The sequence below is a fragment of the Cnephaeus nilssonii genome (assembly GCF_951640355.1).
Source record: "Cnephaeus nilssonii genome assembly, chromosome: 7".
Classification (NCBI taxonomy): Eukaryota; Metazoa; Chordata; class Mammalia; order Chiroptera; family Vespertilionidae; genus Cnephaeus; species Cnephaeus nilssonii.
The window spans coordinates 76,253,513-76,279,231 of NC_137078.1; the positions used below are offsets into that span (position 1 = coordinate 76,253,513).

The window sequence follows — 25,719 nt, forward strand, 5'->3', positions numbered from 1 at the left end:
TTGGAAAGGTGAAGTGCCTTTATCATATGGATGGATAGATTTAGAAGTTACCTTGAAGATGATCTCATTCTATGTACTCAGGATTCTATAAATAGTAAGTAGGGCAAAACTTTGAACTGGACCCAGGTGCTCACTCTCATGACAGCAATCATGAGGATCCCTCAGTCTAAGAGGTCAAAGGAAGATGAATGGCTTCTCTTCTTCAGGAGACTGCAGCCCAAGCCCTTGATAGGGCCATGACTGGGCTGGCATAGTGGGGGTGCTGAAGCCTATGATCTATCTACACTTACCTTTGGCAGCAGTCAGCATGGTGGAGGCCAGTTCACACTGCTGTGATTCCAAGTGTCCAAGTGTGAACCAACGAGGATAACGGCTGGGCACCATAGACACCATATGCTGAGGGTGGGAAGTGTCCCCGGTAGAAGTTGAGTTTTCTAGAACAGGTAACCTAGAAGAACCAGAAAGAGTCAGTAGCCACCATCCAGACCCTTGCCATTTTGAGCCATCTTATAAATGCTTATCTTTGAAGTGAAGTAAATGAGCAGAAAAGGGTTAACTGAGAACTTGGAAGATTTAAAAAAATCTAGGGTACTATACTCTATATGAGGTGAATGCCTGGACACTTGTAGAACTCAAGCTGAATAGTCACTGTGAATGGATCTGAAAGGCAGTTCAAAAGCCATAAGATTTTTTTTTTAATCCTCATTCGAGGATATTTTCCCATTGACTTTTAGAGAGAGTGGAAGAGAGAGGGAAAGACAGAAATATCAATGTGAGAGAAACACATCAACTGGTTGCCTCCTGCACGTACCTTGGTTGCAGGGTCCGGGCCAGGGAGGAGCCTGCAACCGAGGTACGTGCCCTTGACCGGTATTGAACCTTGGACGTTTCGGTCCATAGGCTGATGGTCTATCCATGGAGCCAAACCAGCTAGGGCCATAAGATTATTTTTAAAAGTATAAGAAATATATGCCAAGGAATCCTCAGCAGTTCTTTTCTGGTTGAGGTGAGCAGCTCTCTCAACCTTCTGTATGGTCTGCTGCATTCTTGAGGTCCACCTGCCTGAACCAAGGATCCTATTCTAGTTTGGGAACATGATGCTCATAGCTCATTGTTCTCAAGTTTAGTTTTAGAAAACCATTTCTACTTCCCTAGGTGCATCTGGTGACCTATTCCTGGGAACCATGACTCAGTTGAGCTATGGAAAGGCTCAAACCCCTTCTCAGGCTGCTTAAATGGCCCCAGAACTGGAAGACTCAGGCCATGGGTGCTCCACATCTATTAAAAACTCAGGGGCTTCCTCAGATGACCCACCAAGAGTAGAGCCAGGGACCAAGTAGGTTACTAGCACGACATCCCAGATAGGAATTCTTGATCATATGAAAATATCTAAGCCATTTTAGGGCAGGCTTGGTGGCAGGTCCAATAGAATAGATACAAAAGGAAAGTGATAAAAGTGAGATAAACAAAGAAAAAGAGCACCTAAGACTTCTACTTTGGCGGAGACAATTTGGCTAGGAAACATTTACCCACCTCATGGCACGTAAGGCTAATTTATAGGACAGGTCTGGATCATGAGGCAGGAGAGCTGAGAACAAATACTTGGCAAAGGTATGCATGGGAACACTCTCTCGGTGAATGACTTCTCCCAGACCACTGAAGGGGCCTCCTGCAGGAAGAAGATAAGCCAACCAGTTACTTATCTGTATCCTTCTATTTGCCAGCCTAGACTTGAACCCTAGGATCCCACACATGTTTGCTAGCCATGGGAACCTTCAGTATACTTTAATGCCAAAAATGTTTCTGTACTTGTGCTATATAATAGAGGAGCACCTAGAGCAGTGATGGCGAACCTATGACACGCGTGTCAGCACTGACACGCGTAGCCATTTCTGATGACACATGGCCGCTGAGGCGACCGCATGCCGAGGATGAAACATTTGCTGCTCCTGAGGATGAAACATTTGCGAAATAATGTTTTTTCCTCAAAGTGACACACTACCCGAGTTATGCTCAGTTTTTTGGCGAAGTTTGACACACCAAGCTCAAAAGGTTGCCCATCACTGACCTAGAGTCACAGGTAAAAGACCATAGCCTCTTCTCTCCTTACCTTCTAGCAGTAAGAGGCACTGTTTCTGTAGGGTTTGCACCAGTCCATCATCCAGCTGAAGCTCCTGGAGTCGACTCAGGAGCTGCTCCTCATTGCGGCACACCTTGTCCTGTGCGTAGAGGCCTTCAGGCATCACCCTCTGTTGACCCAGCCCCATCAGAGCAACTTCCAAGGCCAATGACAGATAAGACTCACTGCTGTTTGGGCAGCCTGCTGCCATGGGTACATGCTGGTACACAGGGGGTCTGCTTTCATTCATATCTGAGGGCAACAGGTCACCAGATTCCTTAGGTCAGGCCCCGTGGATTCATCTGCTCCTCTCTCCCTCCCACTTTGGAATACAGCTGGGTCAGCAGCTGTCACAGGGAAGCTGAGTCAGAACCCCATGGCAGTAGGAAAAATATACTGAAAAAAAGTTACACAGAGCCACAAAGATTCCTAGCTTCTTCCTAATATATGACTGGCTGGGCCAGTTGGGGAAATATAAAAATCTTATACTAATCTTTTGCTAGTAATTATAATACCATAATTACCTGTTTTTCTATCTCTTTCACTAGAGTGTATCTTAAAGGAAAGCGACTTTATCTCATTGCCCTAGGTATTTCCAGGGTCTGGTGTATAGAAGGAGCTAAGTGTATGTCAGTGGTGAATAAACCCCAAATGCAACCTCAGGCTTTGCAGATGCAAGTGTCACTGTGCAAATGAAACAGACCAAAGATGATGACTCCCTTTTAAGGGATGAGAAGGAAGATAAGGGCAGCCCTAGCTTAGATTGGGGCCACCCCTTGTATCTCTAACCAGAGAAATACAAATCCACCCAGCTAAACTATTACTTTTATAACACTTAAATTTCTATGTTATTATTACTTTATATACTCCACCTTTGGATTCAAAGTTTCAGAAAAAGAGCACAGGTTTAAAAGTTAGAGTTTGTTTCTTTCCTTTTCTCTTTCATTTACCTGGTAAGTATTTATGAACGACTATTAAATGGGAGGTCTTACACTAAGTGCTGGGATCGTTAAGTCAGTCATAATTTCTGCTTTCAAGGAGCTGACAGCCTAGTAAGGGATACTCACTTGTAAACAAATTGTAATGCAGTGTGTTAAATACTATAATAGGTGCATGTATACAATATAGTGATGGCATAAATTAGAGCAGAATCAATTTTGTCTCTAGTCCTTGCTACTCTGAGACTACTGAATAACATCCCTTCTATTTTTTATTTGTAAAACTGGTATAAAACCAACATTGTTAGGAAGAAAGTTCAAAGAAACAGGAGAATATTATACAATTGCAAGGGACACATTCTTGATGAGAGTTCTTTCCCACTTCCAGATTGCTCTGAGGACTTGGCCTTTGACTCCTGAAATCTCTCTATCTCTTATTTCCCTTGGATCACTCTCTTTAGATATTCATGGGAAGTGAGAGGAGCAAAGGAAGGTGGCAAGGTAAAATGTGAGAGGACAGGGCTAGTCCACAGGGTACAAAAGGAAGGTGGAAAAGAGAGGAAGCCCAAGGAAACCTCTCAGGGAAGGTGCTGTTTGGATAAGAGAGAAAAAAGGCTGCAGGAAGGGTAGAACACATCTGGCAGGATGAAGAGGGCTACCCAGAACAATTCAGCTTGCCTCATGCTGACCCCCATACCTGACACTTCCAGATAGCTATCATCATTCAGGCGGCAGGCCTCAGTTAAAGTAAGAAATAGGCAGCCAATGGGATCCAGGGGGTGGCCCACCCAGCCTTCCAGGTTTGTAATGGCGGTGGTTCCTCTCTGCAACAGTTCTGGAAACAAGCAGGTCAGAGTTTTAGAGAATGATAGAGATACAATGCTCTCTATCCCTGCCTGGGCCTCCTCATGTTTCTTTCAGGACTTGGCCCTGAGACTCAGAGAAAGCTTCCCTCATTGTCTTGCCTTGGGTTGATGGGACAGGTCACAAGCTTATCAGCCAGCTGCAAAGACTTATAGTCTACATTTAGGCTCCCTGTTGGCAGCTCACATATGTAGATACAGCTTTACAGTTTTAAAAGGGTCTTATGTAAGATCTTAGTGGGCCTTCCAACTGCCTTCTGAGGGAGGCATGCTGGCATTATTATTCCCATTTTACAAAGATTCAGAGTAAAGTGAGACATTCCACATAGCATGTAGCATGACCTGGAATCCCCTAACCTCTGCCAAACCATGAAACTTCATAAACATTTAGATCTACAACTTGTAGCTGCTGAGGATCCTCTTCAGCCTTAGCCTAAGGAGTTAGAATGGCTCCTAATCACTGTACCTTTCTTCTGATGCTTGTAGATTTCCAGCTGCCGTTGCTGCTGCAACCTCAAAGTATTGATAATGGCCACCGTGAGTCTGAGGGCCTCTTTTGGATAACCATGGGAATGCAGGGCATCTACCCGAGCACAGGCTGTAGGCACATGTTCTACCAGATGAGAAGAAAATATTTTGGTTGTATTAAATGTTCAAATTAGGTAAATTCATGCTTGAGAAAAGGAGTTTGTGTTCTGTTCAGTTCCTCAAATTCAACCTGATATCTACTGTGTACCAGGAACTATGTGTTATCTTTTAAGGATATAAAGTATAATGAGTCACAGGCATTACTTTAAAGAGCTACCCTGAAGTCTCAAGCTATGGTATAGAAAGGGACACACAACTAGGATAATAAAATATTGTACCTCTTTGTGAATATGTATTATGGGAACCCAGTGGAGGTAGCAACTAACTGACTAAAGGGAGAGGCCTCATTCATTTATTAACCCTACATTACCTGAGAACCTATTATTTGCCAAATGAAAGTACAAAGATGAATAAGAAATAGCCAATTCCCTCAAAGAGCTAAAAAATGTTACATAAATAGATCATTATAAGACAGTTAAATGCACCGGCCCTTTAAATGGAACACCTGGGACTCCAGCAGCCTCCATGTCACTCAGCCACAATCCCTGCTGGTTTTTACAGCCTATATTTGTGGGGACTTCTCTTCCCAGCTCTGGAACCCTGGGATGGGGACCTGGTGTAGGGCTGGGACCCCTTGCTCCTCATGGGCGGCCTCCTCAGAGAGATCTCCCTCCCAATTAAAAAAAAACAGCACACATGGGTGTAGGACCAGCCTCTCCTACCAGTCTCAATGTGCTTTCTTCTTTATTTCTCTAGTTGTAAATGTCCATTCAGCCAGCTTTCAGGCAGTTCTGAATGATGGTTGTTCTGTATTTTAGATGTGATTTTGTGAGGCAGCGAGTACAGGCATTTACTTACGCCGCCATCTTGGTTCCTTATGATGTATTTTAAATATTTTTTGGTCAAAATCTTGGAACTGTATATATTTTAAACTCATTTAATGCATGGAAAGTGTCTGCCGTATAAAAGTATCAGCAAAGTCAGTCCTCTTTGTCAAATACTTCATCTATCAGTTTAAATAAACAGGTTAATAATGAGAAAAAAAAAGACAGTTAAAAATAAGACAATATAAATATATACAGATAGAAAATAATATTTGAGCTGCATTTTGTAGGATAAGTAAGATTTAAAATAGGTAGACAAACAGGGAAAGGCATTCCTGGCAAAGGGAACATTATAAGCAAAGGCATATAAATAAAAGCATAAAAAGTATTCTATATAGCATCTTCACAGTATGACAAATAGTTCTGTGTAGAGTTAGGCTATGTAGCTAGAGATAGCCTGGGAAGGTAGAATCTGGAAGGTAAAGAGTTTTGATGCCATATTAAGGAGTATGATTTACCTTAGGGATAATGGAGGACTACCAAAGGCTTGTAAATGGGCAAGTGATCACAATGAGATTTATGGCTTATTTTGTGATTTCTTTTAAACATTACAATTTATAAAAATAATTGCAGAAAATTAGAAAACATAGATAAGCAAAATATAAAATAAACATTAGAGATAAGCATTTTTTCCACTTTCATGTATATATCCAGATTTTTCTATTCAATTTTAATTACAATGGGGTGATATAATTATTGTTTTATAACTGGGTTTTTCCACTTCACACAATGTAAATATTTTTCCATGTATTAAATGTACTTCTATAACACTAAAAGTGATTATATATCACTCCACTGAATATGTACTATCCACTGAGTCAATCAATTCCCTACTGTTAGATATTAGATTGTTTCCAATTTTCTCATCTGTACATTATTAATAACCATGCTCTAACAGACCCCCTAATTTTATGCATATTTTTAGGTAATTATAGCTCAGGATAAATTCCTAGATGCAGAATTCCTGGATCAAAGGCTATGAATGTGTTTTAAAGGCTTTTGATAAGTATTGCTGAAATACCCTTCAGAAAGCCTGTAACATTTATACTCCTACCAGTAATATGAGAGTACCTATCTCCATGCAACCTCTTTCAACCAAAAACCAATAATCTTTATTTTTAAAATCCTTGACCAGTTGACAATCCAAAAATGGTAATTCAATGTTGTTTTGATTTGCATCTTTGCATAATGAGGTAATTCTTTTTTTCACAAGCTTGTTAGTTTTATTTTATTTTATTTTTTTAAAAATATATTTTATTGATCTTCCACAGAGAGGAAGAGAGAGGGATAGAGAGTTAGAAACATCGATGAGAGAGAAACATCGATCAGCTGCCTCCTGCACACCCCCTGCTGGGGATGTGCCCGCAACCAAGGCACATGCCCTTGACCGGAATCGAACCTGGGACCCTTGAGTCCGCAGGCCGACGCTCTACCCACTGAGCCAAACCGGTTTCGGCAGCTTGTTAGTTTTAAGTAGAAGTGTTGAATCAGAGAAGAGGAAAGATAATCAGAGGGAACTTCAGCTAATGACCCACAGTGAGTTTGGCCAAGGCTTTAAAGTGAAAGACAGGGTCATATCCATATTCAGCAAGATCTTGAGAAAGACAAAGATAAATGGGCTGAGGGATAGAGGTAGGGAACTGGGAACAGATATTAAAAATGTAAATCATTAGTGTAAAATTCAGAAAATAAATCTATTTTAAAACAATTTCTCTTTTGTAATGGGCATCCTGTAATAAAGTCAAGAATAGAATGATAGAAGGCCAGAAGATGATCTAAACTGACAAAGGAACAGCTTTATTCTGTTATGATGAAGGAAAGGTGGGAAGGAAGAAGCTTGGTGACAAATGCAGATTGTGCCCTAGCTACTAGCACAGGGTAATTTAAGTTTCAAATGTAGTGCCTTTTTAGCAAAACATAATTTCAAAACAGATTACAATCTTGCTCAATAACTGCTGACTAAGGGAGCCTATGAACTGATGTCTACTGGTTTTGGTAGTACTCTTTGAGATTTATTAACTCCTTTTCCCTCCCAAAATTTAGGATACAGAATATAAATTCCTCTATTTGAGGTTACTGTATCTCAGCTGAGTACATACACCAAATGCTTAGGCTTCACATAAATACTGAGGCCTGAATCAAGGCCCCAAAAGACATGCATGAAAATCGTCCCAATTATAGTTGTATTGCTGGTACCCATGCAGATGACTCATTCAGGCCAAGAGGTGAGATTGGGCTCCAAAAGTCTTAAGAGTAGAAGAGAGATATACTTACCAAGCCACAGTGGCTGGCCTTGGGAATTAAAGAGTAGTCTCTCACTTTCCCGCTGACAGGCAGGAGCTATATATATATCGCTGCTAATTATTCGCTGTAGATGGCTGTCTTGCCAATGCAATTCACGGCCCTCGATGGCTCTAGTAAACACTGTTCGTCTTGGTCTGGATAAGGAATCTGGTGAAAGAAAGAAATTCATGTAGCAGTTTAATGATGGATTATCTGAAGCTCTAACTCTTGTGTTCTTCAGGGTGGGAGGGTGGGCATGTGGTTAGTGAGAGCAGCCACTCTGCCATCTGTCTGGGTGTTTGTTGTGTTACCTGTTTATTGGATAGCTTTTAGTGTGTCTGTGCCCTCCATGGAAAGATACTTTCCACAGAGATCTATGGCTGCCTTTCTACTTCTTACAGAAAACTAATTTCTCCTAGGACCCAGAGCCACATGAAAGAGAGAAGGAACAATGGTGTTCAGCTGCTTAATTATGAAGATACAAACTGCTTCTACAGAAGTCAGAGGAAGAGAGAAGTAGGGAGGTAATCTTTCTGGTCAATCTATATCCTGTCTCATTTACAGCATGACCCTTATCAGACTGAGGATTTCCATGAAATTCATATTAAAAGCTGGAAAAAAGAGCTAAAGCCCTGTGTATTCTGGTATCTTTATCACACTGATAACTGCAGGCTTACAGCCCTATTCTCCAATAAGAAAAACTGATACTGACAACAGTCTTGTTTTCTCATTAGAGTCTTACCATGCCATCTCCCTTCCAGAAAAAAGGTGCAAGGAAACCAAAATAGCAGGCAAATTAGGCTCACTCCTTAAGAGTGGTGTGTATGAAGACCAAATGAACGATATACGGTTATAAACTGCAGATAGAGGAGGAGTCATGGGAATGACATTTAAAAAAATATAAAAAGGTGTAAAAGATTATTTAACTGACTCTATGCCAAATTAAGGGCGGTTGAAACTATTTTGGGATAAAGAACTGAACACTGTACAGATGTCTCCAGAAATGCCCAAATGAGGTGTGCATCTACTGAGCCTGTGCAAAAATATTGGGAAGAAAAGTCAAAAGATTCAGACTGAGCATGAAATAAATGAACATATTCATCCACTAAACTAAAGTAGTTGGAGTCTGGTCATCTCTTCAGAATTTGATATATTCCACAGAGTATGGGCTCAGAGAATTAAATGAGAATAACACTGACAGTATTTACTGAAACTGCTTCTCCTTCACGTTGTTCCTCAGTAGAAGTACAATGACCCCTCTATTGGCTGCAGTCTAAGCCCCTCTCTTGCTGAAGTGAGAATCCACTGTGGGTTTACTCATCCCACAGTGGGGATTAGGCTCCCAATATGTTCTATAATTCATTAAGTTAGTAAATTATGAGTCCTTACTACATGGAAGATTCTGTTCCAGGTGCTAAAGATATACAAAGCACCTGACTTCAGCAACCTTTACATTCGAATGGGGAGAGACAGTTAAATAAATATATATCAGATGGTTATAAATGCTATAGAAAAGATGAGAGTGGAGTTAGGGAGAAAGGTAAGCTGGTGTTAGGTGAGGGTAATTGTTTTATATAGAATAAGGTAACATTCGAACAGAGACCTGAAGGAACTGAAGGCAAGACATAACTAAGGGAAGAGCATTCCAGGCAAAAGGAAAAGCAAGTGCTGAGATCCTGAGGTGGGAAAATATCTGGAGTGTTTCAGGGCAACAAAGAGGCCAGTGTACTTGGAATGGAATGAGCAAGCAGGGAAATCACAGGACATGAGGTCAGAGAGATACCAGGGAGCTAGATAATGAGGGCCTTGCAGGCCATATGTGAAAATGACTTTGGCTTTCTGAGTAAGATGAGAAGCCACTGGAGGACTTTGAGCTGTTGATGGTATATGATGTGACTTGCATTTTAATTTTTGGGGAAATATATTTTTATTGATTTCAGAGAGAGAGAGAGAAACATCAATGATGAAAGAGACACATAGAATGGTTGCCTCCTGCATGGGCCCCGACCAGGGCCAGGGATCGAGCCTGCAGCTAAGGTACGTTCCCTTGACTGGAATTGAGCCTGCGACCCTTCAGTCCACAGGACAACGTCCTATCCACTAAGCCAAACCGGCTAGGGCTTGACTCGCATTTTAAAAGGCAAACAGTTCCAGAGACAGAGAAACATCGATCAGACCATCAAACCTCAGAGGGAAGGTAGGGGAGGGTGTGGGAAAGGGGGGAGATCAACCAAAGGACTTGTATACATGCATATAAGCCTAACCAATGGACACAGACAACAGGGGGGTAAGGGCATGAGTGGGGGTATGGGGGGATAATGGGGAATAAGGACACATATGTAACACCCTAATCAATAAAGAAATAAAAATAAATAAATAAAAGGCTAACTGGAAGCAATATTGAGAATAGACTATAAGGTAGAAGGGCAGAAGCAGGAGGAGCAGTTAGGAGGCCACTGCAATAATTTGTGAAAGATGATAACTTGGCCAGAGTAATAAGCAGTGGGAGTGATGAGAGTATAAGGGTTTTTTATATATTCTGAAAGTCAAGGCAATAGGATTTGCTCTTGGATTAGATCTGGGGTGAGAGAAAAAGGGAAAAATCAAGAATGACTCCAAGGTTTTTAAGACAGACTTGACATATATAGAGACAGGGAAGACTGCAGGAAGAGCAGGTTTGGGTGGGGCTTGAGGGGTAAGAAATCCTACTGAGATGCCCATTAATATCTAAGTGGAGATACTGAAAGATCATTGAACATACAAGCCTGGAGTTGAGAGAAAATCTCTAAGCAGGAGGCATAAATTTGGAAGTTGTTAGTATATAGATGATTATTAAAACAATGTAATGAAATAAGTATCCTATATAATAAAAGGGTAATATGCAAATCGATCAAAGGGCAGAATGACTGGTCGCTGTGACGCACACTGACCACCGGGGGCAGACGCTCAATGCAGGAGCTGCCCCCTGGTGGTCAGTGTGCTCCCACAGGGAGAGCCGTTCAGCCAGAAGCCGGGCTGACGGCTGGTGAGCTGGTGAGCGCAACGGTGGTGGTGGTGGGAGCCTCTCCCATCTCCACAGTAGCATTAAGGATATCAGGAAGCCGTCAGTCGGACATCCCCCAAGGGCTCCCGGGCTGCGAAAGGGAGCAGGATGGGCTGAGGGACTCCCCCACCCCCCGAGTGCACGAATGTCATGCACTGGGCCTCTAGTAGAAAGATAAGTGGTTTAATGACTGATCCCTGGGCACTCTAGCATTTTAGGTTGAAAAGTGGGGAGGAGACAGTAAAAGACTTAGGAGGAAGGGCCAATGAAGTAAGATGAGAACCAAGAGAGAATAGCAGTGTTTTGCTCTTTTAAAAAAAATGAAACCCTAACCAGTTTGGCTCAGTGGATAGAGCGTCGGCCTGCGGACTCGATTCCGGTCAAGAGCATGTACCTTGGTTGCGGGCACATACCCAGTAGGGTGTGTGCAGGAGGCAGCTCATTGATGTTTCTAACTCTCTATCCCTCTCCCTTCCTCTCAGTAAAAAATCAATAAAATACATTTTTTTAAAAATTAAATTTATTGGGGTGACATGGTTGTGTGTGTTTTTTTTTAATTTTTATGTTTTAAATTAAATTTGTAGTGTTTTGGAAATAAGATGAAAAAGGTGTTTCAAGGAGAGAGAGATGATAGCCCAATTAGAGTGAATTTAAGGGAGAATAAGAGCAGAAGAGATATAGTAAATATGTATTATTTTTGAATTATTTTTCTTATATCTATCATTTATTTCTACTACCTCAGAAAAAGAGGGAGGTACCAGAGAGGCATGTGGGTCACAAGTATTTTTTGTTTTGTTTTGGGATGAGAGATAAAAATAATGTGCTTGTATACTCTCAGGAATAATCCACAAAAGTTTGTGATGCAGGAGAACAAGGAAAGAATTCCAGAATGATGTCCTGGATAAAAGAGAAGAAATAGGATCTCTAGAATAAGTGCAAGGCTTGGACTTACATAAAAGAACAAACAAAAACAGTGGAAGAATCACGGTAGGTGGACATAGACTGAGGCAGATGTAGTAATGTAATTTTGGAAATCCTCTTCTGATTGCTTCTATATTTTCAGTGAATAGGAAGCAAGGCTTCAGCTAACATGAGGAAAGAGAGGAATATAAAAAGTTTTAATGAAAAGATGGTGGAAAATAGTAATTTAGAAGAGTGAAACAGGGCATAGACTAGGGAAATGCAGTAGATGTCTAGTCTACACACTATGGATCCACTTGAGATTAATGGTCATAAACTTCAACATTAAGACCAGTTACCATGGGTGTATTTCTCTCTACCATGTTCAGCTTCGCAGGTGTGAGCACCGGGTAATTAGAGAGTTAGACTAAACTAGTAACATTAGGGATCTGTTATGTGAGTGTAACAAAGGGAAACGGGGGGTTGAGTATGTATGCAAGGGAATGGTTATAATGATGCACCAAGGAATCTAACCTGGATAAGGAGGAAAATGAAATTATCAAGAGAATGAAAAAAAATAGTAGGATAAAAATTCCTAGTGGGTCAAAGAACTACTGGAATTGGGATACTAAAGAAAATAAGGTAGTGAAGGCTGCTGGTGGTAATTAGAACTGCTCTAAATTGAGATTATGAAGAAAGTTTTTGGTAATGACAAGGTTAAGGAGAGGATCTTAGGATTCCATGGCTAAGTTATGTTGGAAGATGAGACGATTAAAAGAGAGGAGGTCAAGGAGCTGAGAAGCTAGAATATTGGAAGGATCATCTATGTGGCTACTAGAATCATTAAGAATTATGATAGAAGTAGTGACAGAGAGTAGTGTTGTAAGCCAATAGCCAAAAATCTTTAGGGAATGAGGGGAAATTGACCCAGAGGTCTACAAATAACCAAAACCAGAAGGGTAGCAGACAATATATTTGATGGCATAAATTTTAAAGATGGGGGTTATTTTAGGAAGGAGTGAAGGACATTGTTGGAGAAATGGCAATGAAGGATAAGCAGGATGCCTATTGTTCCATCAGGTCCAATGGCAAAGAGATGTGAGAGATAAATCAGCCTCAACATGAAAAGACTGCAGAGGAAGCAACATACTCAGATGAGAACCAGTAACAATAAACAACATCAATATACTATGACAAGGAAGAAAATGCCAGACTGGAGGCATTTGTTTATATGCATTTCACTCTGTGCCAATCCAAAGCCAATACTAAAAAGATGGCTTCCTGTGTTGTGGAGGTTAGATGAGTACCAGTAAAGGGTAGTATAAAGAAGTGGCAAAATTGCAGCCTTTTCACCTCTCATTACTTTAGCTGCCTTAAACACACTGACAATCAATTATGGTACAGTTGATGAACACCAAGCAAGAACAGTAAGTAATTTTCTTTTTGAGATTAAAAATGTCAGTCGATTTATCATCTAAAATAAAAGGGACCGCCTTACCTGGTTTGGCTCAGTAGATAGAGCATTGGCTTGTGAACTGAAGGGTCCCAGGTTCGATTCCAGCCAAGGGCACATGCCCGGGTTGTGGCTCAATTCCCCATTAGGGGGTATGCAGGAGGCAGCCAATCAATGATTCTCTCTCATCATTGATGTTTCTATCTCTCTCTCTCCCTCTCCCTTCCTCTCTGAAATCAATAAAAATATATTTTTAAAAATAAATGGGACCACATATAAAATTAATGTCTTATCAAAATCTCCCAATAATAAAGGTTCTCAATGGGCAAAAGAGCAATCAGTTCCAACCATTAAATAGCCTGAGTAAGATAAACTAAAACTGATGCAAATGCTGATGCCCAGTGATATCAGTAGGCCATTGGGCTCAAAATGCAGAGGGTACAGTATCACTGTACTGAAAGGATGTCAAAGTCAGGGCTGGTGGGCCGCATGCCTAGTTTAAATAAATGAGGCATTTGGCCTACCGACCATGAGTTTGACATGCTTGCTATACTAGATTTGTCTTAAAATGAGCAAGCATCCTAACAGTAACTTGGAAGCATGACTCCTTCTAGCTATCTGCTGTATAAACATTTGAGGAAAACAGAGGAAAGTAAGAAAGGCAACTGTCATGACATTAAAAAAAATATATATACACATATTTTTACTGATTTCAGAGAGGAAGGGAGAGAAAGAGAGAAATAGAAACATCAATGATGAGTGAGAATCATTGATCAGCTTCCTCCTACATGCCCCCTACTGGGGATCAAGTCTGCAACTGAGCATGTGCCCTTGACTAGACTTGAACCTGGGACCCTTCAGTCCACAGGCCAATGCTCTATCCACTGAGCCAAACTGGTTAGAGCTGTCATGACATATTTTTAAAGCTGTTTTCTGCAGGCATTCCATCCTTCCATTGAGGTAGGTCTTTTGAATTAAAACCAGTCCCAACTGAGGCGGGATCCATTAGTCATGAAGAATTTGAAGGGTAAAGAAGATTCATGCAGAGGGCTCTAGGAATTTATGCTGGGCACTATAAGGACACTCTAGATGTGGAAGAAGACAGCATCCCCAATGTCAAAAGTTGACCCTTACTAAACTTTTGCATTTCAAGACAAACAAAAGGACTGGTTTTTCTTATTTAGGATGACAATTCTGATAGCCAATAGTTTTTCCAGCTACCTTTGTTCTAGGGTTTTTCCCTCAAACTTTTGGAGTTACAGGCACAAAGACCCTAAAAAGGTATCTGCTTACCTGGGTTGTGACTGGCATTCTGGGGAAGTGCGTTGGTGATATTGGGCAGCTCATGCCCATAGTTCCCATCTTCCAGGGGACAGACATCCAAGTCGCTCCACTTCTGTAGTTGCTGCAGCCAAGAGGATTTTTCCTCCAGTTTGCAATGTGGATTTAAAATGATGCACACCCACAAGGCCCCTGGAAGAGAAAACAACCCACATTCTTCATATCTGTTCTTCAATGTATATGTAAGCCTTACTCTTCTTGTTCAGCTTATTCTTTTCTTCCATTTTTAGCTGGTAGGAAAAGTTTCCAAAACATCAGTGTTTCTCAATATAAAAAAAAAAAATGAGATCTGTTAACATTTTCAGAACTGGCTTATTTTTCCTTCCCAAAGCTTCCTTAAAGCAGAGTGACTATCTTGATATCTGGATATGTGCCTATGATAATGAACAAGACAGGTTTGGGTTTGAATTCTTAGCTTGAATCCAACAAACATTTACTGAGAGCTTTCCATGTTCAAGGCTCTACACTGGAGAATAAGATACTGTTCCTGCCTTTGAGTAGCTGTCTAGTGGTGGAGATAGATAAACTAACAGACTGCCATTTGACTACAGTAAGTGTCAAGATAAAGATATGTTCAGGGTACAAGAGCAGCACAAAAGAAGGGCATTTAGTGCAAGGACAGGGGTCAAAAGGTAGGTGCTATGCTAAGAAAAGGTTTCCATTTTTGGTTAGTTGACCTTGGACTAAAATTCAAATCCCTCAACTGTAAAACTGAGATAATAAAACACCTACATTTACAGATATTGTGAGAATTACATGAGATAATATTGGTAAAGGGCCTAGCTTATTAATTGGCATATAGTAAAATTTTAGTATTTCATTTTTCCAGGGAAAATGGTTTATTTGGACTTGGATTATGATACTGGTGGTAAACTGTGATGCCTTAAAACTATCACATTCTTGCATCTTCTGTCACTGTATCAGAGCATCACATACTACAAATAACCAATGGATACTGTTTCTTTGACCATATCGCTCTTCTTTTTAAGCAAACCAACTTCTTCCCAAGGTTTGTGTGTAGCTTAGCCAGATATATTCTCAATCTCAAGTTAGCAATAAACCTGACTGTAGAGTGGCTTAAGTGAAATATCCTTTGTGATGGAGCCACTACATCTATGGATGTAGCTACGTTCAGACACTATTTCAAGGCTCCTCAAAGTCAAGTAAGAATATTCGTTTTAAAAGGTCATTTTAGCTTCAACTTCAAATACCAGTATTAACTGAAGAAAATGAGTATCATTTCTATTAGCTCAAATTTTTATAATCTACCATGAAAAAGATTTCCAACCTAAAATTTTATACCCAATCAAAGTATCATTCAAAAGCAAAAGTGAGAGTCCAGTCAAGAGGGCAGCATAGGTAAATATGGCATCATATCCTCCCACAACCACATCAAAATTAAAACGAAGTTACAGAAAAACCATCATCGAGAACCACTGAAATCTAGCTGAACTTAAGTCCCACAACTAAGGATATAAAGAAGCAGCCACATTGAGATAGGTAGGAAGGGTGGAGACACACAATGGGCTAGTCCCACACCCACATGTGGTGGTTAAAAATTGGGAGGGATTATCTCAGCTGCAGAGGTTCTCCAGGAGGTACGAGGGGTCTCAGCCTCATACCAGGACCTCCAGCTCAGGGTTCCAGTGCCAGGAAGAGAAGTATCCAACAAAACTTCTGGCTGTGAAGAACAGCAAGGATTGTGGTTGAGTGAGAGTGAGGGCGGCTGAAGTCCCAGATGTTCTTCTTAAAGGCCCCATGTACAGACTTACTCAGATTCACTCCCTCTGAGCTTCAGTGCTGAGACAGCAGCTCAAAAGGTTCTAGGCACATACGTGGAGGAACAGAATTTTCTGGCTCAGGGCGAGAGCTGAAGGGCCAGCTTTCTCCCAGACAGAAGTGCTAGCAGAGGCCATTGTTCCTTTACTGAGCCCTCACCTCATAAACTGTCAGGTGCCATATTGGAGTCTCCACTAACACTCTTTGCCCTGCCCTGGTGATTCCTTGAGAACCTGCCACAACCAACTTGCAGGGCCACCCAGGCCATTTCCAGTGGTTTTCCCATGCAAACAGACTGTTTTTGCTCATGCAGAGGACTTTCCTAAAAATCTCTCAAAGGTTCACAAATCCCAAACAAGCAGCACCTGGCTTGGTGTGCCCCATGCCTCTTGCTAAGTGGCCCCAGGCCTAGCATTAATAATAGCTGACTTTGGTATGAAGCTTAGCCTATCCTGGGCACCTCTAATCCCAGTTCAAGTAGCAGCCATCTGCAGATCACTTTGTAGTTTGTGCTGGTTGGCCCTGGGCAGGATGGCAGCTGATCTTGGCCAGCAGCTGATCTTGGCCAGCACCTTCCGGAAGGCTCCAGAGCCAGCACACCTAGAGGCTAGCTTCAGACCTCGCTGTAGCACCACACAACCACCACCACCAGAGACACACTCAAGGGGAAGACTCATTGGGCACAAGCGCTCTGAAGTAAGTTCTGCTCTGTGGGGTTGGCCCCTGCACAGCACCTCCTCCACTGTGGTCGCAGCTAGTCCTCACAGCCTATTAGCCTGGGGGTAAATCCCTCCTACTGTCATGCTAACAGCAATCAAGGCTCAACTACAACAGGAGGGAGCACACAGCCCATGGAGGGTGTGGTGGCACACTCAGAGCACCCAGATCCAGTGATCAGGGAGGCTGTGCCACTGGGCCCTACAGGACACCTACTACATAAAGCTACTCTACCAAACTGGGAGATATAGCAGCTCTACCTAATACATAGAAACAAACACAGGGAGGCAGTCAAAATGAGGAGACAAAGAAACATGTCCCAAATGAAGGAACAGAATAAAACTCTAGAAAAAGAACTAAACAAAATGGAGACAAGATATAGAGGTCAAAATACTGGCTATAAGGATGCTCAATGAACTTAGGGGGAAGAGTAGAGGAACTTAGTAAGAACTTCAACAAAGAGATAAGAAACAGCCGAAACCGGTTTGGCTCAGTGGATAGAGCGTCGGTCTGCGGACTGAGGGGTCCCAGGTTCGATTCCGGTCAAGGGCATGTACATTGGTTGAGGGCACATCCCCAGTGGGGGGTGTGCAGGAGGCGGCTGGTCGATGTTTCTCTCTCATCGATGTTTCTGGCTCTCTGTCCCTCTCCCTTCCTCTCTGTAAAAAATCAATAAAATATATTTTTTAAAAAAAAGAGATAAGAAACATAAAAATGGAGACAGAAAACATAAAAAAAGAACCAGTCAGTCCTAGCCAGTTTGGCTCAGTGGATAGAGTGCCTGCCTGGGACTGAAGGGTCCCGGGTTCAATTCTGATCAAGGACATATACCTCGGTTGCAGGCTCAGAGGCAACCAAATCAATTTGTCTCTCTCACATTGATGTTTCTCTCTCTTTCTCCCCCTCCCTTCCACTCTCTCTAAAAAAAAAGAAAAGAAAACCAATGGAAAAATATTCTCAGGTGAGGATTAACAAAAAGAAGAATACAATAACTGAAATGAAGAATATATTATAGGAGATCAACAGTAGAATAGATGAAGCAGAGGACCAAATCAGAGATTTGGACAATAAGGAAGCAGAAAACACCCAATCAGAATAGCAAAAAGAAAAAAGAATTTTTAAAAATGAAAGTTTAAGGGAGCCTTTGGACAACCTCAAATGTACCAACATCCAACATTTGTAACATGGAGGTGCTGGAAAGCAAGGACAGAGAGCAAAGAATTGAAAACCTATGTGAAAAAATGACAGAAAACTTCCCTAACCTGGTGAAGGAAATAGACATACAAGTCCATGAAGTGCAGAGAGTCCCAAACAAGGTCAACCCAAAGAGGCCCAAACCAAGACACATTATAATTAAAATGTCAGAGATTCACCCTAGCTGGTTTGGCTCAGTGGATAGAGAGTCAGCCTGTGGACTGAAAACTAGTTCTTCCCTTATGGTGTATCTATATTCCCTTATGGTGTGTTCTTCCCTTATGGTGTGTCTATACCGTTTGCTGTTTCTACTAAAATTAATGCAGGGAGAAATAGGTTCTCTCCCATAAAAAAACCAAAAAAGATAAGAAATCCTCATCATTTAGGATAAAAGAAGAAGAATGCTAAGAACAAAATTTTGAGAAAACATCAACCTCTAAGTTGTGAGCAAAAAAGGAGGAATAAGCACAAAAGAAAAAGAAAGAAGAGAGAGATGGAAGAACCCGGAAAAATTGGCGACACATGAGTCAATTAACAATGTCTAATGTGACAGAATGTCAATATTAGTAACAAGCATTTATTTTATATTTTAAAAAGTGCTTTCTAGTGAAGTAAAAGATTTTCACATTTAATCTTCATAAGTAGAAAGAGAACCAAAAAGAGGCCATTAAATTTAGCAACTAAAGGGATTCTAGTGGTCTTATCAATTCCAAAATAAATAGGACCATAGGAACGGAAAATAGGTTAGGTGAGTTGAGAGAAGCTTAAGAAGTAAAGAAACAGTATGATTTGAGTCATTAAGAAGCTCCTATTCCTAAGCATTTAGATATTAAAAAGGAGATCCCTTGAGGGAGGAAGAGGCAGAGAGAGATAGAAACATCAATGATAAAGAGAATCATTAGGATAAAAGGAGAAGAATGGATCAGCTGCTTCTTGCACGCCCCACACTGGGGATCAAGCCTGCAACCTGGGCATGTGCCCTGACTGGGAATCGAACCATGACCTCCTGGTTCATAGGTCAATGCTCAACCACTGAGCCATGCCCGGCCCGGCCAAGACATTATATTAAGTGCTTTATATACATTATTTCATTCAGTCCTCTAACTCTGAGAGTCAACAGGTTTTGGATTGGGTGCAGAAGGTAGGAAACAGAGGGAACCAAGGATGACTCTTGGATTTTCTTCTTGAGCAACTAGATACATCTTGCTGCTGTGTACTGAGATAGGGACAACAATGGGATACATCAGGCTTTGGAGGAAAATTAAGAGTTCTGTGATTGTCATATTAAGTTTGAGTGTTTCTTAGAAGTGACAGGAAGCTGGACACTGAACCTCGAGCTCAGGAGAAAGGTCAGGGCTACAGACATTAATTTGTGACTTAATTGCATCTGGATGGTATTTAAAGTCCTGGGACTGAAAATGATCAGTTAGGTAGAGAATGTAGACAGGGAAGTGGATGCTGTGGAGTACTCAATGTTTAGAAGAGTTGAAGAAAGGCAAGAGCCTGCAAAACAAACTGAGAGAAAGTAGCTAGGAGGAAACCAGGAGTGTGTGGGGTTATAGAAGCCAAGAGAAGAGTTAGTTTCCAGAAGGATAATGGCCAATTTTATTGAAAATTGCTAAGAGGTCAAAAAAGGTAACAACTGAGAAGTGACCACTGTATCTTGCAATATGGAAGTTACTGAGAACTTTGACAAGAGCTACTTCAGTAGGGTGGCACCAATAAGCAATGGAGGCTCAACTATAGTGGGCTCAAGAGACAATGGAGGTGAGCAAGTAGAAAGAGTGATTACAGAAAAGTTTTTCAAGAATTATTGCTTTAAAGGGAAGAGAAATAGGATAATGACTAAAGGGGGATGAAAACATCAAAGGCACTTTTTTTTGAGACTGAAGATATTAGAGATATTTATATGCTAATAAGGTTGACCCAGATAGCCGGAGGGGGGAATTAGTGATGCCAGAAAAAGGAGATAACTGCAGGAGCAAAATTTGCTGCAGTCTTTTGCAGTAAGGGTTCAGGAATCTGGAGAAGGTGCTGTGACATAAATGGATATACTAGACAAGAAATATAAATTTAGAAGGCATTGGGGGAGCCAGATGGATACCTACTCTCTAGTGGAGTGGGTTCCCCGAATGTCCGGAACCATGGCTTTTTATTTACACATTTTTCCCTTTAGCAAAGCAAACACACATATCAAAGGTAAGGTTTGGTAAACAATAAAGGATTATCAGGTTAGGGCTGTGGTCGGCAAATTGCGGCTCGCGAGCCACATGCGGCTCTTTGGCCCCTTGAGTGTGGCTCTTCCACAAAATACCACGGCTTGGGCGAGTCTATTTTGAAGAAGTGGCATTAGAAGAAGTTTAAGTTTAAAAAATTTGGCTCTCAAAAGAAATTTCAATCGTTGTACTGTTGATATTTGGCTCTGTTGACTAATGAGTTTGCCGACCACTGGGTTAGAGGAATTGCCTTCAGCTGTTCAGCCAGCAGCAGGTAATAATATGCAGATTTTCAGCCCTCCTGAATATCCAAGTCCATCAGCCTTCTGACGGACTTCTTGCATTTATTATGCTAACTACTGTTGGTCTTTGACTCCAGCAAAAATTATTTTTAAAAAAATGTTATTGAGCCGAAACCGGTTTGGCTCAGTGGATAGAGCGTCGGCCTGCGGACTGAAGGGTCCCAGGTTTGATTCCAGTCAAGGGCATGTACCTTGGTTGCGGGCACATCCCCAGTAGGGAGTGTGCAGGAGGCAGCTGATGGATGTTTCTCTCTCATCGATGTTTCTGACTCTCTATCCCTCTCCCTTCCTCTCTGTAAAAAATCAATAAAAAAATATATTTAAAAAATAAATAAAATAAAATAAAATGTTATTGATTTAATTAAAATTTTTTTAAAATTGATTTTAGAGAGGAAGGGAAGAGAGAGAGATAGAAACATCAATGACGAGAATCATTGATTGGCTACCTCTAACACACTCCACAATGGGGATAGAGTCCACAACCCAGGCAAGTGCCCTGACCGGGAATTGAACTATGATCTCCTTCCTAGTTCATAGGTTCCCGCTCAACCACTGAGCCACGCTGGCCAGGCTTTTATTGATTAATTTTAGAGAGAGAGGAAGGGGGGGGGAGAGAGAGAGAGAGAGAGAGAGAGAGAGAGAGAGAGAAACATTAACTTGCTGTTTCACTTATTTATAAATTCATTGGTTAATTTTTGTTCGTTTGTTAATTCTTGTATGTTCCCTGACTGGGGATTGAACCTGCAATCCTGGTGTATTGAGATGACGCTCTAACCAACTAAGCTACCTGGCTTGGGAAGCAGGAACAAAATTCTTAAGAAAAGGAGATGGTATAGGACTCAGAATAAATAGGTAAGGACTGGCCTTTTATAGGAGCAGAGATACTTTACATATTTTAACAGAAAAGAAAGTAAAGCGTATGTGTACAGACATGGGGAGATGAGAAAAGCTCATGTCTGATAGCTTCTATTTTCTCTGGTTCAGGAACTGAAATTACTGAGCCCACTTCCTAAGTTCCTACAAACCCTGCCTAAACCTTTCCCAGGTGAGCAGGTCTTGTGACTAGGAAGGAATCCTGAGTAGTTAGGGGAAACACAAATGCACTATGTTATAGTATCTAACCCCATAAGGCTTCCCTTAGTGCAGTGGTTCTCAAAATGTGGTCTCTTGAACAGCGGTGTCAGCATCCCCCGAGAATTTTTAGAAATGCGAATTATCAGGCCTCACTCCAACCTACAAAATCCAAAACTCTGGGGATATGCCCCATTATTTGTTTAAACAAGCACTCCAGTTGATACAGAGAAATTTGAGAACCACTGTCTTTGTAGAATGCTGAGAGTTTCTTAGAAGATTGATATAGCAATTTCTTAGATAAATAAAAATGTCAGAAGCAAGAGCTTTTCATAATGAACCTAAGTATATGACAAGAGCTTTAAAAGCACTGGGAGCCAATTCTGCTTACTTCCTCTCACCTACCTTTGCCCCAAAGACCAAACCCAAGTCCACAGCACAATCCCATGATTTTCATAAAAATTACTCCAGGAGGTTTAGGCCTTAGACAAAATTGACTCTGAAGAAGGCTAATTTCAAATCTTAGGAAACATGCCCTTTGGGGTGGGGGTGGTGGTGGGGGAGAGTATGCAACAAGATAGAATTGAGGGAGATGTTACAGAAGGATCTTTGATTTGGAGTCAGACAGATGAGGTTCCAGTATTAGAGCCACCACTTAGTGTGTGACTTTGAATGAAATAACTTTCCTGAGCTCAGTCTTCTCCTCTAAAAATATGGAGATGTCAATATCTTAATCTGGAGATAAGGTAACAATCTATGCCTATAATTTATTTTTAGGAAAGAGTCCAGAAGCAGTTCCCAAGTTGCCATGCATTATGTCATGTGACCCTAGTCACAACTGATTGAACCAGTAGTTACAGACTAATAGTGCAACATTCTTGTACTTTAGAAAATGTGATTATGTTAAAGCAGAGAGAGTTTTCTATTATTCTTTATTTGATTCTGTATCCAGAAGTAACCCAAGCTATTTCTTTGCAATAAACACACAATTACCTCATAGTGTTGTTATGAGAATTAAATGTAACAAAATGAGTACAATCTTTAACACGGAGATTGGCACATAACAATAATGTAGATATTCATTATTGACAAAAGCTCCAAAGCCATTAGTGTTCAGGTGATATAAAAAAGCCTCAACACCCAAACTAAAACCCTAGCCCCAAAGTAACCAAGTATAGTCCCAAAAGCCTCAACACCCAAACTAAAACCCTAGCCCCAAAGTAACCAAGTATAGTCCCATTAAACCTAATTTCCCAAGGCTTAGGCCCTAACACTATAAAACATATGCTTCAGGGGCTTCAATCCAGAAGTTACTACAATCCTAAACTGGAGTATTTCTTGTGCTATCTATAATAATAAAAGCGTAATATGCTAATTAGACCGGACAGCCAAACGTCCTTCACGACGACCTTCTGGATAAAGCTGGGGCTACAAGGGCCGAGGCAAGCCGCTGCGGCTGTAAGGACCCAGCCCCTTGCACGAATTTTGTACATCGGGCCTCTAGTTTTGTATAAGTGGAAAGTCTGTTGTTGCTTTCTGGGGTGGAGGAAGTACCGAGGAGCTGTATTAGTACTTTTAGAATATGCCATACACACCTTTTTCAGTATAACCCATGATTAGATGGTGAATCCAAGGTGTGGAAGATTCTGAAAACAGGAAGAGGAGTTGAGTCTTAGCACTGCAAAACTGGCATTGGAGCAAGGTAATGATAAAAAGAAACGATGACCAAAGGTGGTCATTGTTTCTTTTTATCATATATGGCCTTAATAAGAAGAATGTGCAACAGAGGCTATTCAGGAGGCCAGAGTTCTAATTTAATCTGAAAGTCCCAAGGCCCTCAACGAGAACAGTGGTGATGGGAAATAAAAAGTGGAAATGGACACTAAATTGCATTATGAAGACTAGATAATCAATGAAGTTGGTGACTGGATATAGGGAATGAAAGAAAAATAAGTGCTCACAAGTTTGGCAGAGTAAGGAATGGTGGAGGCAATGTTAGAGTCAGGGGAACCTTTTTTTGTAGGAGGCTTGAGTTCATTTTAGATTTCCCAAGCTTAAAGTGATGAGGAGTTTTTTTCAGTGGAAAGGTCAAAGGGTAGCTGCTAATATGGGACTGAAACTCATAAATGAAAAAAAGATGAGGCTGAGATCACATAGAGGTAAACACTGAAGCCACAATATAAAAAACAAATTTTAAAAGTTTTCAAGGAAGTATAGAGAAGAAGAATAGAAGTCCAAGGCCCAACTCTTGGAAACTGCCGTATGTCTATTTTAGAATGAAAAAGAACAGACCCAAAAAGGGGGAGAAAAATAAGGCTGATAACTATTTGGACAGCCAGGCTAGTACCATGCAACAGAAGCCAAGGGAAGAGGTTTTCTCTCAGCAAAGGTTTCTGTGTGGTATCATCTGGAACAGAATGGTGATATCAATAACAAAGCACAATGCAGCAGAAGCTACACAAGTGAGTTCAGAATTACTCTGGTGGCCTCTGTAGAGCCTAAATCTTTCACCAGCTGGGCTAAAGTTCACTCAGCAAGATCTGTGTAATGATTGATGGCAAGTGTTCATGAACACTGTTGCCAGGGAGCAAGCTGGTAGGACAGACACAACACTTCTCTGGGATACAGGCACTTACCTAGCTCATCCCAGAGCTGCCTGCATTTATCTGTCATGCTTGTTCCTTGCTGCCTCCAGAGTGTGAGTCGTGGGTCAGCCATAAACTGCTCAGTTATTAGTGTCAGCATCCTGGCTCCATTGGAATCTCTCATCCGCAGCATTTCTCGAACCTGACACATGAGGAAGGGTAAGGGGTTGGTGATTACACATAATAAAAAAGTGGGATAAGAAGAAAGGAGAGGAGTGGGAGGAGAAGGTGAAGTATCTAAGCACAATATCTCCAAATGCCTTTAGAAGGCCTCTTGTTCTGTAAGCAAGTTTTCTGCATGTATCAAGAAAGCCTGCTGTGCACAATTGAGATACCGCTTCATACCCACTAGTATGGCTAGAATAAAAAAGTCAGATAACAACAAGTATTGATGAGGATGTAGAGAAATTGGAATCCTCATACACAGTTGGTGGGAATGTAAAATGATGCAGCCACTTTGGAATCAGTCTATTTAGTTCCTCAAACAAGTAAACAGAGTTATCATATGACCCGTCAATTCCATATCCTACAGGGAAATGAAAAGGTATGTCCACATAGAAACTTGTACAAGAATATTTCTAGCAGCATTATTTATAACTAGAGGCCAGGTGCATGAAATTCGTGCACTGAGGGTTGTGTGGGGGGAGTGTCCCTCAGCCTAGCCTGCACTCTCTCCAATCTGGGATCGATCTCACAATCCGGGACTGCTGGTTCCCATTCGCTTGCCTGCCTGCCAGCCTGATCACCACCTAACCACTCCCCTGCCAGCCTGATCAATGCTTAACTGCTACCCTGCTGGCCCGATTGCCCCCAACTGCCCTCCCCTGGCTGGCCCGATAACCCCAACTGCCCTCCCCTGCTGGCCCAGTCGCCCCCAACTGCCCTCCCCTGCCAGCCTGGTCGCCCCCAACTGCCCTCTCCTGCTGGCCCTGTCACCCCTAACTGCCCTTCCCTGATAGCCTGGTTGCCCCTAACTGCCCTCCCCTGCTGGCCTGGTCCCCCCCAAATGCCCCCCTGCTGGCCTGGTCACCCCTTAGTGCCCCCTCTGCTGGCCTGGTTGCCCCCAACTGCCCCCCTCTGCCGGCTTGGTCGCCCCCAATTGCCCCCCCTGCTGGCCTGGTTGCCCCTCACTGCCCCCCTCTGCCAGCCTGGTCACCCCCAACTTCCTCCCCTGGCAGCCTGGTCGCCCCCAACTGCCCCCCACCCCCGATGGCCTGGTTGCCCCTCACTGCACCCTCCTGCCGGCCTGGTCACCCCACACAGCCTGCTGTTCGGTTATTACTGTGAGGGCATCGTGACCAATTTGCATATTACCCTTTTATTAGTATAGATAGCCAAATGGTGGAAACAATCCAAATGGCCAATGTGGAGTATCCATACGAT

At 41.8% G+C, this 25,719-nt stretch overlaps 1 protein-coding gene across 1 annotated transcript in view; it reads right to left on the reverse strand.

Annotated features, from left to right (window-relative positions):
* The window catches only part of ZSWIM5 (zinc finger SWIM-type containing 5), a 106,232-nt gene that overhangs the window by 15,858 nt on the left and 64,655 nt on the right, over positions 1 to 25,719 (reverse strand). The window contains exons 4-11 of the mRNA XM_079776940.1: positions 24,328 to 24,478; positions 14,365 to 14,544; positions 7,667 to 7,843; positions 4,387 to 4,533; positions 3,755 to 3,892; positions 2,111 to 2,371; positions 1,534 to 1,669; positions 291 to 448 (exon numbers count right to left, since the gene is read on the reverse strand). Of these exons, the coding sequence (XP_079633066.1) occupies positions 291 to 448; positions 1,534 to 1,669; positions 2,111 to 2,371; positions 3,755 to 3,892; positions 4,387 to 4,533; positions 7,667 to 7,843; positions 14,365 to 14,544; positions 24,328 to 24,478 (1,348 nt within the window). The remainder of the gene's footprint in view (positions 1 to 290; positions 449 to 1,533; positions 1,670 to 2,110; positions 2,372 to 3,754; positions 3,893 to 4,386; positions 4,534 to 7,666; positions 7,844 to 14,364; positions 14,545 to 24,327; positions 24,479 to 25,719) is intronic.